The sequence below is a fragment of the Hyalella azteca genome, unplaced genomic scaffold (assembly GCF_000764305.2).
Source record: "Hyalella azteca isolate HAZT.00-mixed unplaced genomic scaffold, Hazt_2.0.2 contig12579, whole genome shotgun sequence".
In the NCBI taxonomy this organism is placed as follows: Eukaryota; Metazoa; Arthropoda; class Malacostraca; order Amphipoda; family Hyalellidae; genus Hyalella; species Hyalella azteca.
The window spans coordinates 271,594-295,232 of record NW_025942534.1 but is presented as its reverse complement, the minus strand read 5'-3'; the positions used below and the strand labels follow the sequence as shown (position 1 = coordinate 295,232).

At 39.4% G+C, this 23,639-nt stretch overlaps 1 protein-coding gene across 1 annotated transcript in view; it reads right to left on the bottom strand.

Annotated features, from left to right (window-relative positions):
* Positions 1 to 8,101, bottom strand: part of LOC108669904 — a 103,410-nt gene extending 95,309 nt beyond the window's left edge. Inside the window, exons 1-3 of the mRNA XM_018157337.2 lie at positions 7,030 to 8,101; positions 6,172 to 6,182; positions 3,688 to 3,796 (exon numbers count right to left, since the gene is read on the bottom strand). Of these exons, the coding sequence (XP_018012826.1) occupies positions 3,688 to 3,796; positions 6,172 to 6,182; positions 7,030 to 8,101 (1,192 nt within the window). The remainder of the gene's footprint in view (positions 1 to 3,687; positions 3,797 to 6,171; positions 6,183 to 7,029) is intronic.
* Positions 8,102 to 23,639: the final 15,538 nt, after the last annotated feature.

Genomic DNA, 23,639 nt, shown 5'->3' with positions numbered 1-23,639 from the left:
ATCCGCGTCCCTATCAGGGCCAGGGATTTCCTCGGAACGAGAGTGAGCGATCGTTTTAGCGCAGCTTCCCTCTTGTACAGACAACGACGCCCCTACAGGATAACGGGCATCGCTGCTCTTGCAGATTGATGAAGTTGACTCCCGATGATTGGAATATTTGAAAGACGAAGATTCCTTAATTACTTGGCACGTTTCAAGGGTATCAAGAACGCCTGAAGTGTAATCTGCAGTTACGTTGATGGGAGTACTATGACGATGGTCTCCAAAGAACGTTTCTAAATCTCCATAGCTATAAAACTTGCTATTTTCCTCTACTTTCAACGCTAGTTTTTTCTCTTCGCTAACACTTCTATCGAAAAGATGTGAAGCGTGTAGAGGGCTTCGAGTTTTCTTAATGAGACTGCTACGGCAAAACAAACTCGCTGCACTGCATTTCCTGACATCCCGAAGGTTTTTAGCCTCCAGAGGTCCATCACTATTATGTTGAACCAACTGTTTATGTTTATTACGGAAAATCACTTCGTCGTGTTGGTTTGAGGTCCCGTGAACGTCCTGGAGAGAATTTTCTTCGTCGAAGCTGACAAAGCGGGACTCGATGAGGCTAACAGGCCTGCTGCTGCCACCGCTTGTCGGAGCTGTAGACGGGACGTCAAGCTCCAGTGACGGTAGGGCGTCTTCGGTTGAAGAACGTCGGAAGATTTTCCTCAGGCCTCTCATATCTAATCACTGTTTCTAGTACAAAATTTGTTTAAAAAAAATAAGTAGCTGTATAACAGCAAGATTTTGACTCGGTTTTTTAAGGCAAAAAGAGGCACCAACTACAAGCCACTGGGAAAACTGATACTATAATACCACACCCTTGCTGTAATTTTTCACCATTCACAGAAAAAAAAATTTTTTTGCAATGACAGCCGGATTTCAGGTTGCAGAATGGAAACCGGGAGAAGTGCGACGTGCAAGCGTAGAACTAAACTGACAACTGATGAACTCAGCTGAGCGAAGCGTTCGTACATCGGATGCAGTGTGAGTGTTAACGTAAGGAAACGACTCTTCGCATGTGGAGCGACTCAGATAAAAGATGTGTGAGCAGCTTGCTAGACAGTTGAGGCTTAGTACTTCTTTCTACAATATGATCACAGCACACAATCTCGAGAAAAAGCCAGAAATAGATGGAAGATTAGTTAGACCGCAAATATGACTTTGTCTACTGAAAAATCGGATGAATAGAATACCTTGTTTATTGGAAAAAACGACTTGAGCTTTATGGATAGCCATAATAAGTTCACTTCTACATAAAAGGTAGGAACAGTGATACTAAAATCAGAATATCTATAGGTTAAATCCGAATTATCTTAACATACCAATGTTAATATAAAGAGAAATACAGCTCTGTAGCTAGTGCAGGAGTTTTAAAGATTTATCAAAAAATTGCATGATTTAATAGCAATTCACTTCTTAATTTGTTGTGTAAGGATTTCAAAAACTAGGGAAGTTTTTATACATAAACTATCGATATATTTAGAGTTCCTTGGCTTTTTTAATCTTTGGGTAATCATTTCAGCAACCAAATGAAATGATCAATAAATAATTATTTGGATGCTAATCATTAACACTTTCGTGCACTTTCCCATGATAATGTGGAACAAATTCTCGAGACGCTCACCAATCATACTTTGCGCGAGCACTTGAGCGGTAATTGAAGCACAGAATCAGAGCTGCTGCATGCAGATTATGAGTGATGGAGATTAACGACGGCCGCGCGGCAGGTGCGGATATTGAGACGCATCATCCAGCGCGCCCGCCACACGCAGCTCTCAGCGGTATTACCAGAGCACCAACCTAACTTATTTTATTACAGCCACAATCATCGAGATTAAATTACCTGCTTTTGATGCATCCACAGTAATTGAGATTTAATGATCGGATCTGGTACATTAGCAATTATCAAAAACAAATGACCGAATTTTTATACATTCACAATTATCGAAATGAATTTGCAGTCACTTCAAAAGTTGAGACAGCGCAAAAATAATTAGAGTTCGGATGTGAATGAAATATTATATTTTAACGGCATCTATATTTAGATAATAAAATTATTTGGGGGGAGGATCCTTTAAAAATTAAATTCGGAATGTCTTGCAATTGAGAATCAAGGTAAATGCAAAGAAAAACGGACTTATTTAAACGAATTCATATCAAAATACTGATAAAAGAAGAAGAATATTTATATAGGCCGATACTTTTGTGAAGAAGGAGAAATCTGAAACGAGTAAATTATACCTGGAAGGCCTGCAACATATTGTATTCGCTAAGTAATTTATTTCAACAATAAAGAATCAGTGACAGGATTAATTCAACTTCATGCCGTTTTGCATTCTTACTTCTAAGCTGGACCAACTATCTAATCTATCGTCCAAGCTCATTGATGTTAACTAGCTTTATCACAAGGCATGTCCACGAAGTAGTGGCAGCGTCTCGCAATAACACATCGCGCGAGAAAGAAGTAGGATCAGCGAAGAGCTGATAATCTTGGTCTTAGTGAAGAGAAAAAAAACGACGTTTCTGTAGCAAGTGACGCGGCGATGCGCCTCTGTGAAGAAGGTGCAGTTATTGAACTTAAGCGCTATCTGGACCCATCCATAAAGATTGAGTTACTGCCGGTCTAGCGCTCAATAAAACCATCTTGGTAGGTGAATCATTTCCTTTCTTATCTTGAGGTTCGGATGTCCAAGTATGTTGATGGGTTAAGAAGGGAAGTCATTTTAAGATCACACGATACCGAGTAAGTCATTCATACCAACAATTCGTTGAGTGCATTAAAACAAGAAAAAATATATTGTAAGCGTCTAGCTATTCGATTTCCGAAAGTTTCAACATTAATACGTTTTAAAGAAGGAGAAAAAATAACAGTAAATAAAAGTGTTAAGAAACGATTGCCCCCAATTTTCCAATCGCTGGTTAAGAAAACAAAGAAAATTTACATATCGGCGCTACTCAGAAAACTGAACACTTCCAGGGATACCATCCTAGTTCAGTCATAAGGAGGCATTCCGTTATTATCTAAATGAAAAGGAAATTTGATCATATCGTTGCAAAAAATATGCAGTTGGATGTATACTTCTATAGTGCCTTAGAATTAAGCGACATTAACAATGGATCGAAAGTCTTCCTAGGGAAAAATAAGTAGGCAAGTCCATCGCTTTGACAATTAGAAGTTTCGAATGCACAGAAAACATGGTAAATATAATATTTTATAGATGCCTCACAAAAAAGATGCAGAATTAACTCCCCATAATATAACACGCAGCAGCCCAGCTAACCTAATTTCTTTGTCTCACAGAAGACGAACGGAGTTCAATTGCCTCTTCCCGAAGTTGGTCCTCTCGAGTCTCATGGCACTAATGTTAAACTAATTCGAGCGCGTACCATACATTTTTGCACAAAATTACCTTCATATTCAGATTTTTTCATACGTTTTTTTATAGTGTAGTTTATCATTAAAAAACATTTGAAATTGGGCCTTCATATAACCTTAATTAAAAGGCAGAAATTTTTACGCTCCAGCTAACGTTACTACGCTCGTTATTTTGCCCCCACCCCCCACGTATTCAACTGACCGTTGCCATGCTCGTAGCCCCCGTATTCAACTGACCGTTGCCATGCTCGTGGCCCCCGTATTCAACTGACCGTTGCCATGCTCGTAGCCCCTGGAGTCAGGTCCGTCGCAGAGACCTTCAAGGGAGTCGCAGTGTCTCAGGCCCCTCACCCCTCGACCGCCCCCCGCCTCCTGACCAGCCTGCACACACGATGATGAGTCACATTATATTCAGGGAAACATTTCACCAGATTAGTCAAGATAATAGATGGAGTTTGCTAAGATGTTCAATTCAAAAGAATACTAAATACTAAATATAATCTCAGAAGTGATAAAAATTTTAGCGGAAAAATTATTTGAGTTATGAAAGGATATATTTTTCTACACAATTTTAAAACCTATTAACAAATAACGGATTTGATGAAGAGAAATATATGTATTGATTGGTTGATGAATGAATGGAATATAAAATTGGAGAAGTTAAAGCTGGAAAGAATTATTAACAAACTTATGACAAATTTTCACATAAGCTTAGACAAGAACTTTAGGCGGAATATCGAGAATGACACTCCAAAAATAATATAAGAAGATTGATAGTGTATATGTTTCGGATACTGAGAACACACAACACAGCGTCATGAAGATACAACAAGAATTCATTAACTTGCCTACATTTGATCAAAATTGTATAAATAACTATAAAGTCCTAAATTAGCAATGAGTTTTCATTAGAAAATTGATGACAACGTAGAAACGGAATGAAAAATATCAAATGAGCAAATTAATTACAAGAACAACTGCATTAATACATCATTGAAAGATTAAACTTGAAGCTGATTGAAATTGAACTTTAATGAAGCAGAAAAAAAATTCCTTTAAGTCTAAAAGTTAGAGGCTTTTATTAAGGAATACACATAAGAAAGCTGAAAACTCGTATAGAGAAACTAAGCTGAAATCACGCCATTGTCCCACGCATTAATAGGTCAAAACTAGAGAGCAGAAATACCCCCGGCGCTGCATAACGAAACGTAAATGTGCGCAGCTTGAGAACTCAGGTGCCGGGATCTGTCAGGTAACATATCGGGACTGACATTAAAATGGTGAGCGCAGGTCACGTCGTGAATCACATGTCATCAAATGTACGGGGAAAGTTTTATCGGCGCCTGAAAGCTCTTCCGATGAATCGTTGTGACGAACGGCAGCGGCGAGCCAGGGGTAGCTAGAGGGTGGCAACAGGGTTGCGGGCAGGGTTGTGTGTGGGCAATGTTGTGACAGGATTGTGAGCAGGTTTGTGGCAGCGTTATGGCAGGGTTATGAACAGGTTTATGGGTAGGATTGCGGACAGTAATGTGGCAAAGTTGCAGCAGGGTTGCGGGCAGAAATGCGGCAGGGTAGCGGTATACACTACATACTATATGCTGTGTATTTACAAAGTATATAAGTGCACAGCATGCTCATTGAGACGCATTTTTCGTGAATAAATCAACGAATATTTTAAAATAATTGCGGTCATAAAGATGTGAGAAAATTTTATCAAACTTGGCTAAGACACGCTCTTCAATCTAAATAACAGAATTTGTAAGTAATAAAATTCTAATCACCACGCTTGACTCATTATCCATAAAACAATCAAAATTTAAAAGAAGCATGCAGTCAATCAATAAGTTCTACAATAGATTTCCCAAGTCGATCGTAATCTCATTAATTACAGTAATGCTTCGGAGCTTAGACGGAGTCCGCATGGGAGGTTGGCTTACGCCAATCATCATTTGAACAAGGCAGTTGCATCAATAGAATTAAGAGATTCGTCTGAGTAAGCAATTTACCCCTCGGCTGCACCCAGGCTTCAATGAGCTCGTCTTGGCAGCCCCTCAACCCCACCCTGCCTGCACGGATCATTTACTTCCTTTGTGTTGTAATTACTACGAGAATTATGATCAGATGATAGGATATCCTGCGCCGGAATTATGATCAGATGATAGGATATCCTGCACCGATTATGATCAGATGATAGGATATCCTGCGCCGGAATTATGATCAGATGATAGGATATCCTTCGCCGATGATGATCAGATAGTAGGATATCCTGCGCCGGAATTATGATCAGATGATAGGATATCCTGCGCTGGAATCACGATTAGATGAAGGAATATCCTGCACCACGAGTAAGATCGATGACGGGAAATCTCGCACCGTCAAAAATTTAGGCCAACAAATTAATAACATTTCTGGATCGCGCTTCCCTGAAAAACATTTTTTCTTGAATTTGCCATTTGGCGGCGCGGTATTCGGTATTCTATGCGATTATTGTAGTCAGAATTAAACCTCGATTTTTTCTGAGAATTTATGAACTCACACTAAGTTCTTAACATCACGCGCAACTAAGCGAATAAAACTCAACTCTATCGGCGAAAAATTACAATTTCGTAGCTAAACTCAATTATTCCACAAAGCTAGGAAGGAGAAATCATCAGCCGAGCAACTATAGGACACGAAGAAGGAGCATGTTAAAGGCCTGCATATAAATACTTATAGCACATGTAGGCGATTGTCCCATTAGTGATCCAGCCACTCACCCGCGAATAGGCTGAATGGAAGCGAATAAACGGTTAATTGGGTACCGAATCGCGCGCGAATTCCGGCATTGAAGCCCAGCAGGCATGAAGCAAAGTGGCGCCGGGCTCCACTGGGACGTCTGGACGAGTAAAATGCAGACCGGGTCTTCGTTTTCATGCTCCATTGGAGCCGCTGCAGAACTCTGCAGAGAGCGATTTGCGGCGGCACGAGTAGCGTGCTCGGTAACTGCTTGCGGCTTCCGCTACATATTCATGACATTATAGGCATTTATAGACCCAAGGAAATCCTATATCTTGGCGCTCAACTACACGTTCCATCATTAGTATTAGTATTAGTACACGTTCCAACATATATGTAGTAGCGTATTCGCCTGTCACAATTCATGTCGTGATCCCTACCTCATCGATGTCATGACTGACATCGCCATCAATGTCATCATTTTATTTTGGCACCAGTAGAGAATAACTATATCGATAACCATCAACAATATTTTCGCTGGAGATCAGCAAATGGAAATGAGATTAGAAAGCAGTCCAAAAGAAATTGCGAATCAAAAATTGATCGTTTCGTTGCACCAGTGACCACATACAGGGAAAAATCTAGCCACAAATGCTTCACGGGAATATAGGCATCATGTTAGTTACTTACTCTCTTATTCTCACGAGCCACAGCACTGGGCAAGTCCTTCTCAGAGATGGATGCAATTATTGTGGATCTGACCTTTTTCACAAAAGGTTTGATTATGCCTTTGCTTTTCTTCTTCGTTTTTATATGGTTGGAATGGTTTGCAGATATTGTATTGCCTAAATAATGGAAATCGTTTCTCTCAATTTTCGTCTTAGCTGGAGAAAACTCACTCTGTAGTTTCGAACCTTTGGGCGTTGTTTTCAACTTGCTTATAGAAATGACTTTGGATTCGTCTACATCGAATTTCTCCCCAGAAGAATGAAGTGCTTTCGGCGGAGGGTGGGAAGAATGTTGGCTAAAAGACGACTTCAAATAAGAGGCGGGCAGAGACTGAGATTCGTGGACTTTAGTTTTAGCATCGGTAGACATTCTAGTCTCTTGATGAATGCCTTCACTGGAAGACACAGCTTCACAGAGCTCTTTGTGGTCGCTGGCTAGAAGTAAAGCTCGGTCTTCGATGTATATTCCGGTTGATGGCTTGGAGTGATTTGTGACCGAATAACCGTATTCTGGTAGGTACTCTGAAGGCAGTGAAAAATGACGCCCTAAAATGATGTGGCTTCCACCATAAATGATGTTATTTGAAGACATCTTCTTTTTATCGTAGTAGTTTATGGGATGCAGGGGATGCAGCTCAGTCTGACATGCCAAGGAACGAGGACGAAGGTTCTTTGGTTTTGGTGGCAATTCCGGATTAATATGATAGGAGGAGCTCTGTTTGAATATATTTTTCCTCACCACTACATTGTTTCCTTGTAATATTTCAACTTTACCATCCTTGTGTGAAGTAGGCGCTACTGCCCTGCTGTAGCCAAAAATGCTTGCGCCAATTGGCACTTTAGAATCAGACGAATCGTTTTTAACCGAGTTGAATGCTGACGAGTTGAACGTTTGCACAAAGGCATCACATTCGTCGTCAAGCTCGCATTTTGGTCCTCTATCAACATCTCCGAACTCTATAACGCCTTCAGCTTTTGAATTATCAACTTCCGAGCTCATCGATGGAACAAAGTCGTCAGGATCATCGTTTGCAATCCCTGCACTACTCGCGGATTCAGCATTCCTCCCATTAGATGGCAGTGAGAGTCTATTTTTATCGACATTACGATGATAATGCGCATTTCCCAATTCTTCGTCCCTATAATTCGTCTCAGTTTTAGTTTTCTTGTATGGAAATTCTTCTTCTTTTATACTATCGAGGTCCAAATAAGCCGGGAGTCTCGGTTGAGTAAACTTGTTCATGGCTCAACTATTCGGAAACACAATCACCTTATAAATTTATAATAAACTCAAACAAAGATTAATTTCACACTTGAATGATAATCCTTGGAAATTGGAAATTAATGCACCACCTCATGTCATTGTCCCCGAACAAAAAAAAACTCTTTTCATAGGAAGAAACGCTTCACAACATCTATCAGGACTCAATAAAATAATCACAATCGGATATTCTTTGCGATACATATGAGAGGCACGAGACCGTTCAAAACTTGAGTTGTGACAACACTGCAGACGCGACACTCGTTGCAGCAATCATGATGGCTCAGCTGATATGCTGCTACAGATAGCATCATGCACACAAATATGCCATGATAAGAACAATCAGCCCGTTCTTTATTTAAATATCGCATAAACCAACATATAAGATAGTACAAAGAGCGACAAGGTAAAATTTGCTTTCATTAACGTACATTAAAAATTTTAATATAGAAAGCACTGCCTAAAAATATTTAGGTTGGATAGGATTCAAGTTGAAAAGCTGGGCGGTGAACAGTGCGTTCAATGTTCTCATTTTTCAGGAATATAACTCAATAACAACTTATCGCATAAATTTAAAATTGAAATCGGAGATCTTGGTATCAAAGATTACAAAATTTTGAATTTCATTGTAATGAAAAAATGATATATTGAAATGATTGATAGTAAAACGTGGATTCACCAGGCAGCTTATATCTTTAAAGGCAACGCTGCCGATTATGACTTTAATTCATTTGCCAATTAATGATTCTATGCGACAGTCTGACGCAAAAGTTCATTTCACAGCAATAGAAGCACAATAATGTAGATTCTCTTTCACCCGTTAATCAAGAAAACAATTTGATCACAATTTAATTATACAAAATCAAAAGTTGTTCACTGCAAAGTGGCGAGGAAACTAATTGCCATGTTGAAGGACGCGCCTGTGAAGTGTGCCCACAGGGAGTGGCATGACAGATTGCCTATCGAGTGCATAGATTACTAGAGTGTTCAGTTGCCACTCACCTACAGAGACTCGTGCAGCCTCAGCATAAATCTGATGAATATACATGAAATGTGTTACGTGGTGTTTGAATTAAAAAGTCAGACGACCACTCATATTCATCATTCATATTTATTCATGGATAAAAATGTAATTGTGATACAAATTTATCTAGCTTTGCTCAACGCTAAGACTGTTTTCTGCGCTATGTTTTTAATTTGGTGTACTGAGAGATGAGGCTCTAAGAAGGAGATCTTTGCACAAGTTTTGATACTGAGTATCCATTTATGTTATTGGTTCTCTAATGACGTCCCAATTTTCGCTGCAGTCGTGTTCTCCTCGTACTCGAAGCGCGAAACAGTACTGTGATGTGCGTAGACACTTTCTAGACTTGATTGAGCCAAGATTACTAACAGCCTCGTTAGGTTGGGGGTTGTAGCATCTTGTTGAATGCACGGCCAGATTCGGATATTCCTTGGCATACAAGACCTGCAGAAGCACGCGGTTATAGATGGTCCACAGCCTCCCAAGGTATTGTTCTCCGAGCCTTTCAACATCACGAGAATAGAATGTTCCTCTGAGAATGTTCCTATAGAATGTTCCTCTGAAGTCCCTCTTGTTATCATGGGTACCGTCATGGTAGCTTATCTGCTCCTCCTGAGCAGCGAATATCGTGGCTACCTGAGGTCGCGCGACTGCAGCATGGTATCCATGCTATCATGAAGCACTGCAATCAAATAATCAGGTAATCAAAATCTAAGACCGCTTGTACTTTATCTAAAATTAGATTTAATATCGATTTAAATACTAAAGATTTCGACAAAATTCACTTTTCCCATAAAAGATTTATTCTTTAATTCACATAACTACAGTGCGAGAATCATCCTAAAACCAGAAAAGGCGACTTCGAAAGTCAAACAGCCCTCAACGGTACATTCAAAGACACACAATATCATGTGACGGTGATAGCCATCATGCTAGAACAATGTCTCGAAAAGTGTAACCTTGTGAACAATAATGTTTAAAATGATCACAGTTGCAGCGCAGAAATGTCAAGAAAATCTACAACTATAGCCTATTTAGGTTATAATAATATATAGGTTATAGGTTATAATATTCTTAATAATATTCTTATTTAATAGCTTATAATATTCTTGTATACTGATATTTCAGATAATTACAATGTAAATGCGTTAACTTATCGAATAGAAGATCCTGGATCACCTGAATGAGCAACAATCATTCACACGCTCATAATTAATGCAAGCGTCTGGATTCAATTACGGGCGGCAATCAAAACTCCGCGGAAATTTAAATATAAATACGATTTCCACTTTGGTTTTCCAAGGGAAGTCCGACGACTCTCAAGTCAACGAGGCCTGCAGAACGCTTGCGACGCTTCAACTTCAGGCACAAGACACGCGGCAGCTCTCTTGAACCGTCCGCTAAGATCGCTGGCCCGGTGCCATGTGACACGAATTAATGTTCCTACAGTTGCTGTACAGCAGCCAGTTAATTAGTGTCTCTACAGTAGTTTAATGAGCTGCAGTGCATTAGCGAATAATATGGTTTAAGGACAGGAGATTCGGGGCTTAGTGAAAGTTATACGATTATTTACTTGGATATCAAATAAACTCGTTTCTCGCGAGCTGGGCTTGAAGTTGAAAAAATAATGAAGCCTCAAATAAAGCTAGAACGACTAGCCTCAAAACCCCTGAATCACATCAGTAATTGAAATCGGAGACTTGATTCACGTGTGAATCAGAACATATACTAATTTTCAGTATTAATTAATATTAAAGAGCAGACGTTATAGAAACAAACATTGAAATTTTCATGTGAACGAACATGATCTTCATGATCTTTGATCGGCGCATGCGCATGATTGATGGAAAATGGTCGAGTTTCAAAAACAACGGATGCTATTTAATTAATCACAGTTTGATGATGAAACGTATGATCATTGAATGTAGATGCGGATGGAAGGACTGCTGCGGCAGGAACGACGCCGCGTAACCGCCGATGTGGCGCCTAATGAACGCAGTTTTACTCTGAGTCTCACCTAACTACCTTCAGGGTGTGGTCTGTGGAGCGTCGCATGACCAGACATCTCGTCACCACGAATTCCATGCACGAGGAGAACTATTCTCGCGTTACTTTGGAGATTAATATTCTTGGAAGCCTCAAGGGAAGGAGCGCAAATTTATCATGTGTTAAAGCGTATGTGTATAATGTGCTTCAGTATCATCATCATTATGTGCTTTGAAGTTGGATTCTGGTACAAGAATTCATATATTTCTGGTTTTCTGCCCAAATAAAAGAACTGAAGAAGTTAAAACAAATTAGTACATAAATTACGTTAATATCGCCAAAATTTATTCATTCCATAGATTAAAAATCGACACTTGAGAAATAAATTGAATGACACTAATTCATGATTAGTGTTTCATTCAGTGCGTTGCATCAAAAATATCCACAGATACCAGCAGCGTCTACATTCTACACTTTTTCTAAGATGACTTTCCTGAAGTCGGTTCATGCATGATGCGGAAACCATAATAAATAGACAGAGGAACTTTAACTTGACTGAACATTTCTTTCCCATAACGTTGTAACTTTTTTGTAACTCTTATATTTAATTAACCGAATTCGTTGATCTGTAGCGCTTTCGTCTCACAGGAATGATTGCTCTATGGCGCCGAGTCGACCACGTACGCCTGTAGCAGCACCCTCAGTTACTCTGTCTTCCATAACAACAGCTTCTATTAAAAACAATTTAAATTATTATTTTTTCTTTGCATGCCTTATATAGCAAATGCGTATACAGTTCTGAGAAAAATGAGTCTCTAAAATAATATAAGCTTGAGGCCCAGTTATTTTTCAAAATATGAATCACTTCTCTTCATAATCAGCAAAAAAAGTTCAGGCCAGACGCGTGAATATTGCTTAATGATACGAGTATCTTGAAATAACATCACATCGAACATCAACATTGTAAGAAGCGAAGTTGGCCGATGCGAACAAAAAATCTCATTTAGCTCGGGGCAAACAAGTTTGGTTGGGCGAGATTTTGTACGGCGTCAGCGTCGTCCACACAAACAACGTTCACACCTACCACGCCGCAGGGCTTCCGTTGAAAATACGTTATTGAGAGACGAGGGCTCCGTGCTAATGCTTCAGGGGCCATACTTTCAAAACTCGCTAAGTTAACGTAAGTACTCACGCTCTATTTTCTTGTCTATGATTGGTGGATTTTGCTTGAAAGGCCGTCAATGATTGGCAGATGAACTTACGATCTCTTAACTTTTTTGAAAGTTTGGCCCCAGGAATGCCAGTAGCAGCAGTTTTACTGACGGGGAGTGTAAAGAGTAGCGGCAAAGTCCCATGAAGGAGGCAGAACAACTGCAGGTTTACGGCCGGGCGTTCGTGACAGACATATGCACGCTGCCTTAATCGGAGAGCTAAAAGGGACAGCGCTACAGATGTAATGTTCTGGACAGTATGAAATAATGTAGAAAAAAAGTAAACAAAAGCTCAACTTGTAGCCTACTCAAATTAATGTCAATGTTCTGTACAAGTAATTTTCTTCACGTTGTGATGTGTACTTGCTTCCATAGTGTATTTCGAACTTTAAACTGTGTTTCGTTCTAACCTTTCCTGTGCACTATTAAAACTAATAAAATTGCTATTTTGATAGCATTGAATTACACAGTCATCACAAACTAGTCAACACCTTCCGGACAGCTTGACTGGATAGTTTCGTGCCATGAAGAATATAATGACGGAAATACGAAGGAAACGCGTAATAGAACTGCCAAATGGAAGGCTAGGCTCGAAATGTTTCCTGGCGGTAATGAATTCCTATAGCAAGGCAGGAGCCAGCGCGGCTGTAGCGGAAATTTCGTCCATGGGTAGGCATGAAAATCTTGGGAGAAACATAACTAATAATAATAAGATAACAATCAGTTTGATTCATAATATGTTCAGGATTTTGAAGCAAGCGGCTTAGCATGATAAACTGTACTTGCTGATTATTCCTGAATTAGATATATCAAACATATTCAAAACTCTTCATTATGAGAAAGAATTAAGAGTAACAATTCGTCCACCAACAAAAGAGCCAAGAATAACACGAGTTTCATCTCCAACGCCATGCACTAATAACTAGCAGAATAAAATAACCAGTTTCTCACAAGAACTTCTTGCAAGTTAATTCACAGAAAATTCTTAGTATAACTAGCAAAAAAAACTGAAGGCGTATCGAGTCGCTACCTGTAATTAAAACATTTAAAAACGTTAACACAACAAAAGGATTCTTTGCGACAAACGAAGTAACAATTTCATTTGACCCAAAAACAGAAGGATTTATAAATTTGCTGACGTTCGAGAAGTTTTTCTTAGAAAGATTTTATAATGAAAGGCAACCTGTCAATTAGTATAATTAAGCTCCTCTGCCTATATTTTCAAAAAAAGTTAAGATCGTAAGTTCATCAGCCAATCATTGACGGCCTTTCAAGCAAAATCCACCAATCGAAGACAAGAAAATAGAGCGCAAGTACTTACGTTCACGTAGCGAGTTTTGAAAGTATTGCTCCTGGTTATTCGAATGCGGTCATCCAGCAGGCATTCGCCAGAATCAAATTTAAGGTGTGGGTTCCGAAACCTTCAACTTCAAGGGAGAGGTGCTGAATAAAACATTAAAGCTACCACCAAAATAGAGTAGGGAGGCCACGATAACACATTACCATGAGACCATGACAACACGTTACCGTGAGATCATGACAACACGTTACCATGAGACCATGACCACACGTTACCATGACAACACATTACAGAGGTACCGGGTAACCACAAAACCGCAAACGAGAAGACGGCGCGTCCGTCAATATAAGGGCCATGCAGCTTATCTCCGGCCGCGGCTCGAGCGTTCCACTGGAGCAGAAATCACTGCCACCGAAGCTTTGAATTTCCATCGATGGCCTACGTGAATTTCAGGCCTCGGTCGTTAGGAGGAAACACTGCTCGAATAACGCAATCCAAGACCATAAATTCTTTATTCGTTCTGCACAATCAGACGGAGTAGACACAGACTAAATGTCTGCGTTCCTTATTAACATAGTAAAATATTGAAATAAAAGTAAACATAAGAGACTAAAACTACAATATACAAATGTAACTGAGCTCGAGGTGCAGTCAAATTCTTTAGAAACCCATTGCAATTCCAGGTTAACAGGGAATAGCACCATCCTGCATCAAATTTTAATTAGAGTCAGGAAACTGGACGCTTTCCATTTGAGAACATCAAAATAGCCACACCCGAGGGCCGTTCCAAGATGCCGTGACCTGGTGACACCCAAACCCTGATCGAATAACCCTCATCAGCCGCGGACGTGGCCTTCATTCATCACATGATGAAGGCCGAAGAGCGAAAAGCTAATCCTGCTTCAGCCTTCTAATACCTCGACTTGGTTGAAGCAAACACCGGCTTCGACGGCGTCCAAGATAATGAAATTCGACCCAAGTTATTCCAGACGTACGTCCCAGCGACGCGATCTTAATGATGCAGGGGGTGATCAACCTCGCGGAGCAAGTTTAACTGCTGAGTAGTAACCCATCAATGAGTATCGATTTGAATAAAACATTTACTAGCACTTTAGGTAAGCCATAATGCGGTCGTAGAAGGTAATGTCCGTACAAAGCCTTCGGCGTAGATGTATTGATTTAAGGGCGGGTGAATCTTGCACATGCTCCCTGGCTCGCTTGGGAGAGCAATTCAGCAGGTGCTCAGAGTATTTTTCAAGTGGGCATTTCAGAAAATAGGAAAACTAATTATCATATTCTCTCTTGAAAACACGACTATAACACAACATTCTCCTCCAGACTATAATAAAAGCGTTCACCACTCCCGCTGCTCCCCCAGACCGTAATAAAAGCCTTCACCACTCCCGCTGCTCCCCCAGACCGTAATAAAAGCCTTCACCACTCCCGCTGCTCCCCCAGACCGCAATAAAAGCCTTCACCACTCCCGCTGCTCCCCCAGACCCAGACCGTAATCGAGTTCATCACGCATCGAGGTCTGCAGTCACCGATCAATGCAAGGTCGATGGCAAGAAAATGAGCCCGCAAAACAGTTTATCGCCTCAGTTGAGGGCAACCAAGAAATCATCCCCACGCACTCCTGCCCTCAACAGCAATAGCTTATTCTTCCCTCCCTCACTCGGCGTGCGCTTAACAAAGAGTGGTACAATCGAACCACCGCACATTTGTTAATTAGTAAAGAAGTACATTCTAGCGCGACTTAGTACATTATACATTACATTATACATTCTAGCGCGACTTAGACAACTTGTTTATCAGAGACCAAGTTTATTGCACTATTTCAAGTCACTAATTACAAATGAAATTTTGAATGTTGAAAGATTATTTATTTCTTCGATACATTGCCATCATCAATGATTTCAAGGTTAGAGTAAATGTCGCGGAAGTTTTAATGACTGTATTATTCTGTGTTGCATGTTACTGAATGGAAGAAAATGTGGAGTAATAAACATATAAGATGAAGAGGAGCTCACAATATAGAAGGGGTAACGATCGATCAGCCTGCCAAGTCAGCGGAATTTAGGAGATTTAGCGCAAGGATGCAGATGACCGGGAGAGACAGACTTGACGAATGATGGCGCGAGAATAGCCTGGTTCAGGACAAAGTTTGGCGAGCTTGCCTTGTTATTTAAATATTCTAGGCGCTGCTGTTGTTCATAGCTATTAATCCAGAAGAAATGGTAAAGTGAGTAGAAAAAGTTCCAGTTTTAATTTTCAGCGAGACTTCAATGTTTTCCTACCAAACATGCAGATGTTTATTTGTTATTCAAGCATTCAATATTAATGCGACGGGAGGATTAAAGTAAGCTTCTTATGCAAGGCTGGCAAGAAGCAGTCGTAGATGATGAGAAAAAAGTAATGCAGAACGTGCGGTGGCTGCCGCATTACGACTTCAAGATTATTTTTTTAATGAGATAGAGAATCCTATTGAGAATGTCAGGATTAAATTCATTTAGAACCTAATTCAATTTAGCGTGGCTTAGATTTTCTTGGTACGAAGCTAACTAAAATTGGCGGATTATGACATGCAAATTCATGACAATTTATTTTAATTATAAAGCTGTAATCGGTTGCTTGCATAGAGTCTGCTCATGCTGTAGTTCACAGAAAAGAAAATAAAAAATCAGAAATTAAAAAATTTGGAAACCAGTGCACAGGGGTGAGCGCAATTGTAATTTCAATGCTGAATAGTCGTATCCATATCACTAGTTCTGAGTTTTAAAAAAGCAGTGTAGGTAAAAGTATTCAGTAAAGTTAAAGTTTAGAAAAAATTCCATACGAAATAAAAAAAAAGTGAGAAAACGTTTCTTTATCGCCTAGCCTGGGTTGCGGTGCTCGAACTCTAAGGAATAAAAATTGAAAAGCATTATTAACGTAACATTATATTAACATCACAAGGCGATGATATTGTTATGAGAATGGTTTTATTCGAATTTTTTATTGTCATTTTAGTTTACGGTTTACAGAAGGGACACTGCGGATTACTAAAGAGTCTAAATATTGCTGTATGGTAGAGACCTAAAGCGGAGGCACGAGCTATGCCGGGACATTATGTATCTAAATTTTTAAAACCAGTCTTGTCTATAATATTTTGTTTCATATTTGCTAGAAATTTGCCTATTGTTTAATGGTTTATTCGGGAAAGCCTAACGACTAGAGGTCTTGACTCAATACTCAGATCAAGAGAGAAGACAACTTGAAGTATCGATGTCAACAGCGGTTATTTATTATTTTATTTATCACAGAAACAAGAGAGTTTCTCATCAGTATATTAGTCTGGCCTAAGAAAGTACCTCTAAGTGTGCAGCAACCCACGCATGAAAAAGCTGCACGATCCTGTGAGCTAAGTTGAAGCGTTCTTATGAGCCCAGCAGAACAAAGTTCCAAGAAAAATTGCGCTTTGTGCCAGAGAAATCGATTTTAAAGCATAACAGTTCTATGTCGTATTAGAGGAGCCGACGAGCCATAAAGTTCTCAGTGACATGCGTCGTAAAGCAGGCAGAGGAGCAGCGGTGTCGAGGCAATCACTACAAGCTAATTAATCCAGTTAGTTATCTCACTGGGCTCTTCTGTGCCAGTAGCGATTGTACAGAGCGCCATGTGTTCATCACTCACAGACAACAGAGTGAGTCAGGTTGACTCACTGGTGCGAAGGCTCAGTTTGCGTAGAAGCACAACATTCAAGTCAGTCTTGTGGGTCTAACTTATTCCATGTCACTTCAGCTCTTTGATTACAAGGTCAAGTGCAACACTGAAGAGGTAAATGCAACTAAAGTGTGTCAAAGCGGCCAGTTTAAGGACATTGCTGTTATAAAGCAAGTTCAAAACACGGTCAGTGTGTCATCATGACTCACTCAATCGTGTGAGTGCATCCTTGGTTTTAAATTTTGCAATAAAATCACTTTTACAGATGCGTTTTGTGTCTTTTACAGCGCCAAATCAATTGAAGCAAGGTTCTAACCTCGCCTGATTTTTACAAAGTAAGTAGGCCCTTTACACAGTTAAATTATCCAATTATAAAATTGTGTTTTTACTCTAAATTTTGTTTTGTTTTTACTCTAAGGTAGACGCCTAAGTGATTGCAGTTTCTATCCTTTTTTGTTCGAAAGAAAGCTGTACAGAGAAGTTCTCATCAGACTCGAGATGAAGGGAGAATCGTAGTTTAAGTTTTGTTGTGAACCACACGAATAAACAAGGGAATGTTTTCTAGATCAAACTGATGACTAAATTATTGTTTCATCCCTTAACCTCGAGGTACGACATATGTGGCGGAAATAAGTAGATAAGAAAAATATTAAGACACGTATGATAAAATCTACAGAAATGTATACTCAAACTAAAGCATACTTCTCGAATGTTCTGAGAAACGCAGATGAGGACGGCAAATAAATTCCATTTTTCTAAAGCTGAAGTTTATATTTATTGCAGCTAGCGACAAAAAAAAAAGAAGTGACGCCATTGTCAAACTTCCGTCGGGAATGGAGGGAATCCGGAGCCGCGATGACCTACGCTGAATGCTGATTACCTATTGAGGGTTCAGCAATTGAAATATCAAAATTTTTATTATAACATCAAGTTATATCCTTCATTAAATTGTATATCACATGATTAACCATCAGTTATCTTCAAAGTTACTGACTTCCAGGCCACAGCTTCGACTTGATTCAAATTGCCACAAAAGATTACAAGAAAAGAATTTGATTAATTAATATGGGGTGAATAAACTTTCAATTTGCCTAAAATGACAATAATGTAAAGACTCGGCAAGAATTCATCCATGACCACACATCCTCCATGAAGCAGCAGGTTCAGGGCTATAGCGCCCCCTTGACCGATCGTTATGAAGCCCAGGCCGGAAGTTACCGTAAGCAATAGAGCAATTAAGGTGGCTAAACTAAGGCTAGGTTGGCTTGTAAGACATGGCAGCATCTCACGCCATGAACTTCACATCAGGCTACGCTTCGAGATTCAAAAGCCCCTTTCTATGCTCACCAATGGAATCCACGATGGGTATAAAAAACTAATGATCTACTTGCTTGTTTAAAACTCTATCCGCTAATTAATATGATCAGCTAAGCACTCGATGACTGGGCAAAACATTCAACTGTGTGCTTGTTGAAACAGTGTAAGCATAGCTAATTTCGAACAATACACGCGTTTCATAACTCATTACTTCTGATTTCACCTGTTCCCATAGAGCTCGCGAGCTCGATTTAGAGACCTATATACATATACGTACTACCTGTAAACCAATTTGAGCGTTTGTTTAGCATTATCGAACAAATTAAAAATACGAGGAAACAGATAATTATTTATTAAGCGTAAGACTAGTTATAAGATGAAAATTATATTATTATGAAAATTTCATTTGCATAATAACTGCTCGGTCAAAAATACCTGTGTGCTCAATAAATTTTCAAATGCGGTTCATGATGGAAGATTTCTATGTAATCTTATTCGATTTAGTGCGATCGGACGGAAATACTATAGGTCGGTTCCTAAATTCATTGAATATTGCAGGAAAAACTCTAGATCTGCATGCTAGAAATTAGCTCGCCGTAAAAAATATTTTGAAGCGCATAAAACACACCCGAACAGAAGCAGCACAATGCTGTTACCCTAATGAATGGTGACGTAATTAGGTCTTGTTTATTTTTCTTTTGCCGTCACGTCGCATCGAGTTCATTCGCTCTCAACCTTCCCTCAAAACCATTCCATGCAAACGAGAAAACTTCATAAGAGATTTTTTCATATCCTCTTTCTCTTGATTTTTCCGCGAGACTGCCTAAGTTGATTGTCAGAGTTCCTTTGTTGCTCAATTATTTCTCAACCAGAAATAGAGTCAGTGCAGGTATCGCATCCTCGTACAATTCCCCCAGAGAATTACACAGACAATCCATCGCTGTTTTTAAAGCGAGTAGCGATAAAAGTTATATTCAGAAGTAAATACAACGGCCGCAAGACACAAAGACGGAGCCAGTCAAGGAAGCACACAACAAAGCCAGTGCTGACTTTAAGATTAGATTAAAAAGATTAGATTAAAAGATCCTTGCATCTATGGCCAACTAGAATAACCAGTAAACGAAGAAATTCCGAAAGAAAAAATAACGACAAGACGATGAAAAGTAAAAAAAAAAAACATTACAAATGAAAGTAATTCAACAAAACCTGTAATAGGCGAGCAAATAAATCAATCTTTAACCTATCTAAACAATTTTGAAACCACGTATATTCATATGCACTTCCTAATATGCAATAATGTCGGTACAAAAAAGTTGAATTACTCCTGATTGACCTAATTCACTGGATGACGACCATCTTACCTTGTAACCTCAAAAGTAAAACCTTCTAGTGTTTGCTGGAATACACCAAATCCAACTCTTATATTTCTGTTAAAAATGGTTGAAAATTTTTCCAGATTTCATGAGCAAAACTAAGGAGCTTTGTCGACTTCTGAGAAGTCAAGGCAATATTTCAACGCGGCTACTCAAAGAAGAATGTCAGGAAGTCGCTGAGCCTCATATTCAAGCCTACTTCTCCAATTTTACCAAGGCCAATTACACCAGGAACAAATTTAATAAACGAAAATACAATAATAAAAGTAGCGCACGCTAAGTCGAAGTTGGCGCTGCCCACAAAGCACAGCAGGGCATTGAATTTAGCGACGATGTGTGAGCTTAGCGAGCTTTACGGCCGGGGTCGCGGCGAAGCGTCGCGCTGAGTGTCGCAATAATCGCGGCACCTGAAGCGTCATCGCTAACGATTTGTGCGCATAAACTTGGCCGCAATAAACCTGATTGCCTCCCGCAAATGCGGAGTCTGAAGTACATACGAGTACTTGTAATAAGGAACGACGAGCCGACTAATGTTCTCATAAGGCTTAAGTAGGCTCAATCAGGTTAACCTACGTGATGGACTCGACAACTTGTTGCTCATTTTCATTTCAATTATAGGATTGGATAATTTAATACGTAGCCAATTTTGTCTCGTAGTGACACATATGACCGAATTAACGCTAATTTGAAAAATACAAGATTAAATTAGTGAAGTTAGCGGTTATAAGGTTCACACTTGGCTCCGACTAAACGCGAACATTTTCATTCTACTGAAACCATATTATTCCTAAAAAAATTTTTTTTATAGAAAGTGCAGGCTGATGCTGATACCGAAAGCTAAAAATGAATATACCGAAAAAAATTTCACAGCCCAACATAATTAGTCAAAAAGTTTTTTATTAATTTAGACAACAAAAAATTTACAAACACTTCTCATCCCATACAATACAGTACAAATATAATACACGATACACAATACATAATATATCTATCTACAGTACCAATATACAATATATATAACAGCATTCAGTAACAAGATGAGATCGGAAGAGAACTAGTAATTCCAATGCTATATTGACGACATGAAGAGTTGCACAAGGTGTTCGATAGCAGGATCCAATTCCGGCTCAGCTGGTCCAAATCCGGCTCGTGTTGGGGACGGGAATCGTGTTGAATCCGACGTCTGTAACTCAAGACAAGCACGAGCCGTCGAACCGACAGACGATCTTCCCACTTTCAGTGACAAACGATAAGATATTTAATACATCTATTAATTAATCAGGAGTTCAACATTATTTTTAAAAATCACACAAAACGTTTTAAAAGTACGAAGACATTTTGGGCGCAAGGTTTGGAAAAAACTCAAATTTTTTCCTCAATAACACAATTTTCCTCAGTACAAATGAACGATAGATGGAAAGGAGAAAGTTTTATTTATATAAATCGTAAATAAACGTTATGAAATCCAACTATGCGTGTGAATCCATATAATAATTTCAGAAGTTAAACGTACGCTTCAATAAGCATGTTTCCCGCAAGATTTTCTCCGTAATTGAGAATTAAGGGCTCGAATCATGTTCCAATCTTGCTGTTCTCAACCAACAAGCAGCCCCACCGTTTGTGACCAGAATATGTGCAGCCAGCTGAGATTTAACCCGCAACTCACTTTTAATCTTGGTACTCTTAACTTTGACAACTTGCAACCACTGCGGCACGAAAACTACCTATCTTTTGGAGTGTTGGCAGACAATTTGTTTCATATGCCTGTCAGATGCGTGTCCGCAGTGCTTCACCAAGCAAAACTCGATTATGGTCGAAATTTGTATTTCAGTGGTAAAATAGCAAACTTAATTACACAACACCGCATAACTTTTACTCATACGACTGGGGACTTTCCCTTATTTGTGAAGTATCTCTACAGACACGACCGTAATATTTGGTGTGCAAATTTTAGTGGTCATTTAGTCGATAGAAAATGTATTTATACAAACAACGCTAAAGGTCAACTTATTTCCACGTTGACGTGAATGAAATTATCACAGTAGGAAATGATCTTTTTTATTTTTCCTAGAAAATCGTCGTAGCATATCATTAACTGAACGTGACTAGTTCTATTCTTGATTCAGTGTGTCAAGTATTTGTCATGCATTTGAATCCAAGTCTGAGCGACATCTAAGGCAGGGCACCAAACTTTTTATTCGCAAAAGAGTTCCTTGATTAGTTTTACAACCACATTCGACCCGCACTCCCCAAACCTTCAGGGAGGTGATCAGTTTCCATCCTGCTCGACGTAGGAAAATGAACGTAATGACGGGAGTCCGCAGATGAGGACGGTCGACGAAAAGTCATTATCACGATGACAAAGCAAGCAGCAAAGTAAATAGAGATGACGCCAAAATAAGCTTCAATTAGCAAGCCAAATTTTCAAACGAGGCCAAGAGAATGAATTCTAGCACGAGTAAAATACTTCCGGTATAGTTGATGATACCCTTCTGCAGATTTCACGAGTCTTTGCTGCACGTTGTACTGTCATCGAGAAGATTTTCCTTTAGCCGTACAAGGAAGTGCAGAAGTGTAGATTTTTCTGCACGAAATGCGAGCCTCGCTCTTTATGCAATGCATAGCGCATGCCATGCATGCATAATTAATAAGCGTGCATTAAAGTTCTTGAACTAATCTGAGGCTGCGTTACGCTGAGAGCATCCGAGCCATTACATCTATAACGAATGATTGACTGCTGATGAGAGCCAGCGTGATGTGAGTGTAATGGTAACCTAAGTTCGACAATTAATTCAAATTCAGTCGGAATAAACACCTAAAAATTCCAGCGAAACCTGTGTCTCAATTTGCATTCCCAACATGTACGATGGCAGTTTTATTGGCATATACATCAAGATAATTTATTCGATGTTGATTCTTTCAGTTAATAATGGAGAGCACTTTACACATGAATTCACAAGGAATTTGGACGATCGTATCATCAAACAGAAACTGAACATCGTCAATTCAGAAATTTAAATAAAATGCATGGAGACATTTCAATAGGAATATTTAATGCAATGATGAGCTAAAATTTTATGTTTCATTTCTAATTTACCTCCCACTCAGCTGGATTCATTAATTCAATTCTTCTGCGCTAAAATGACATCACAATACAGAATAATGAAGAAAAGCTGCCAGTGAAACACAATTTATACAATACGTTAATCGGACTCACTTAGAGAAAATAGTCACGCTATGACAGGGGCGCTGTATGTTGTATGGAATATTTCCCCGACGGTTTGGAAACATTTTAATGTATGAAACCTTGTTTAGTCTCTTGGCTGAAGCATCGTCAAGTCAAACGAACGCTTCGGAATAAGGCCGCGAGCTCTAATCTAACTTCAGAGTTCAGACCAATTTTTGGCCAATTTATCTCATCCGGAACTAAATTACAGGGAAATTCGGTCATATTTCTGCTCTCGTTTTCCCCCAAAATATGGAGCCGGAAATTATATCTAGTGTGGTGGTCTGCGATTGCTTGGAATTCGGACAGATTCAGGGAGGCGTCCGGGCAACCAAGAACACAATTGGGACAATGAATAAGACGAACGAGCGTGAGACTGAC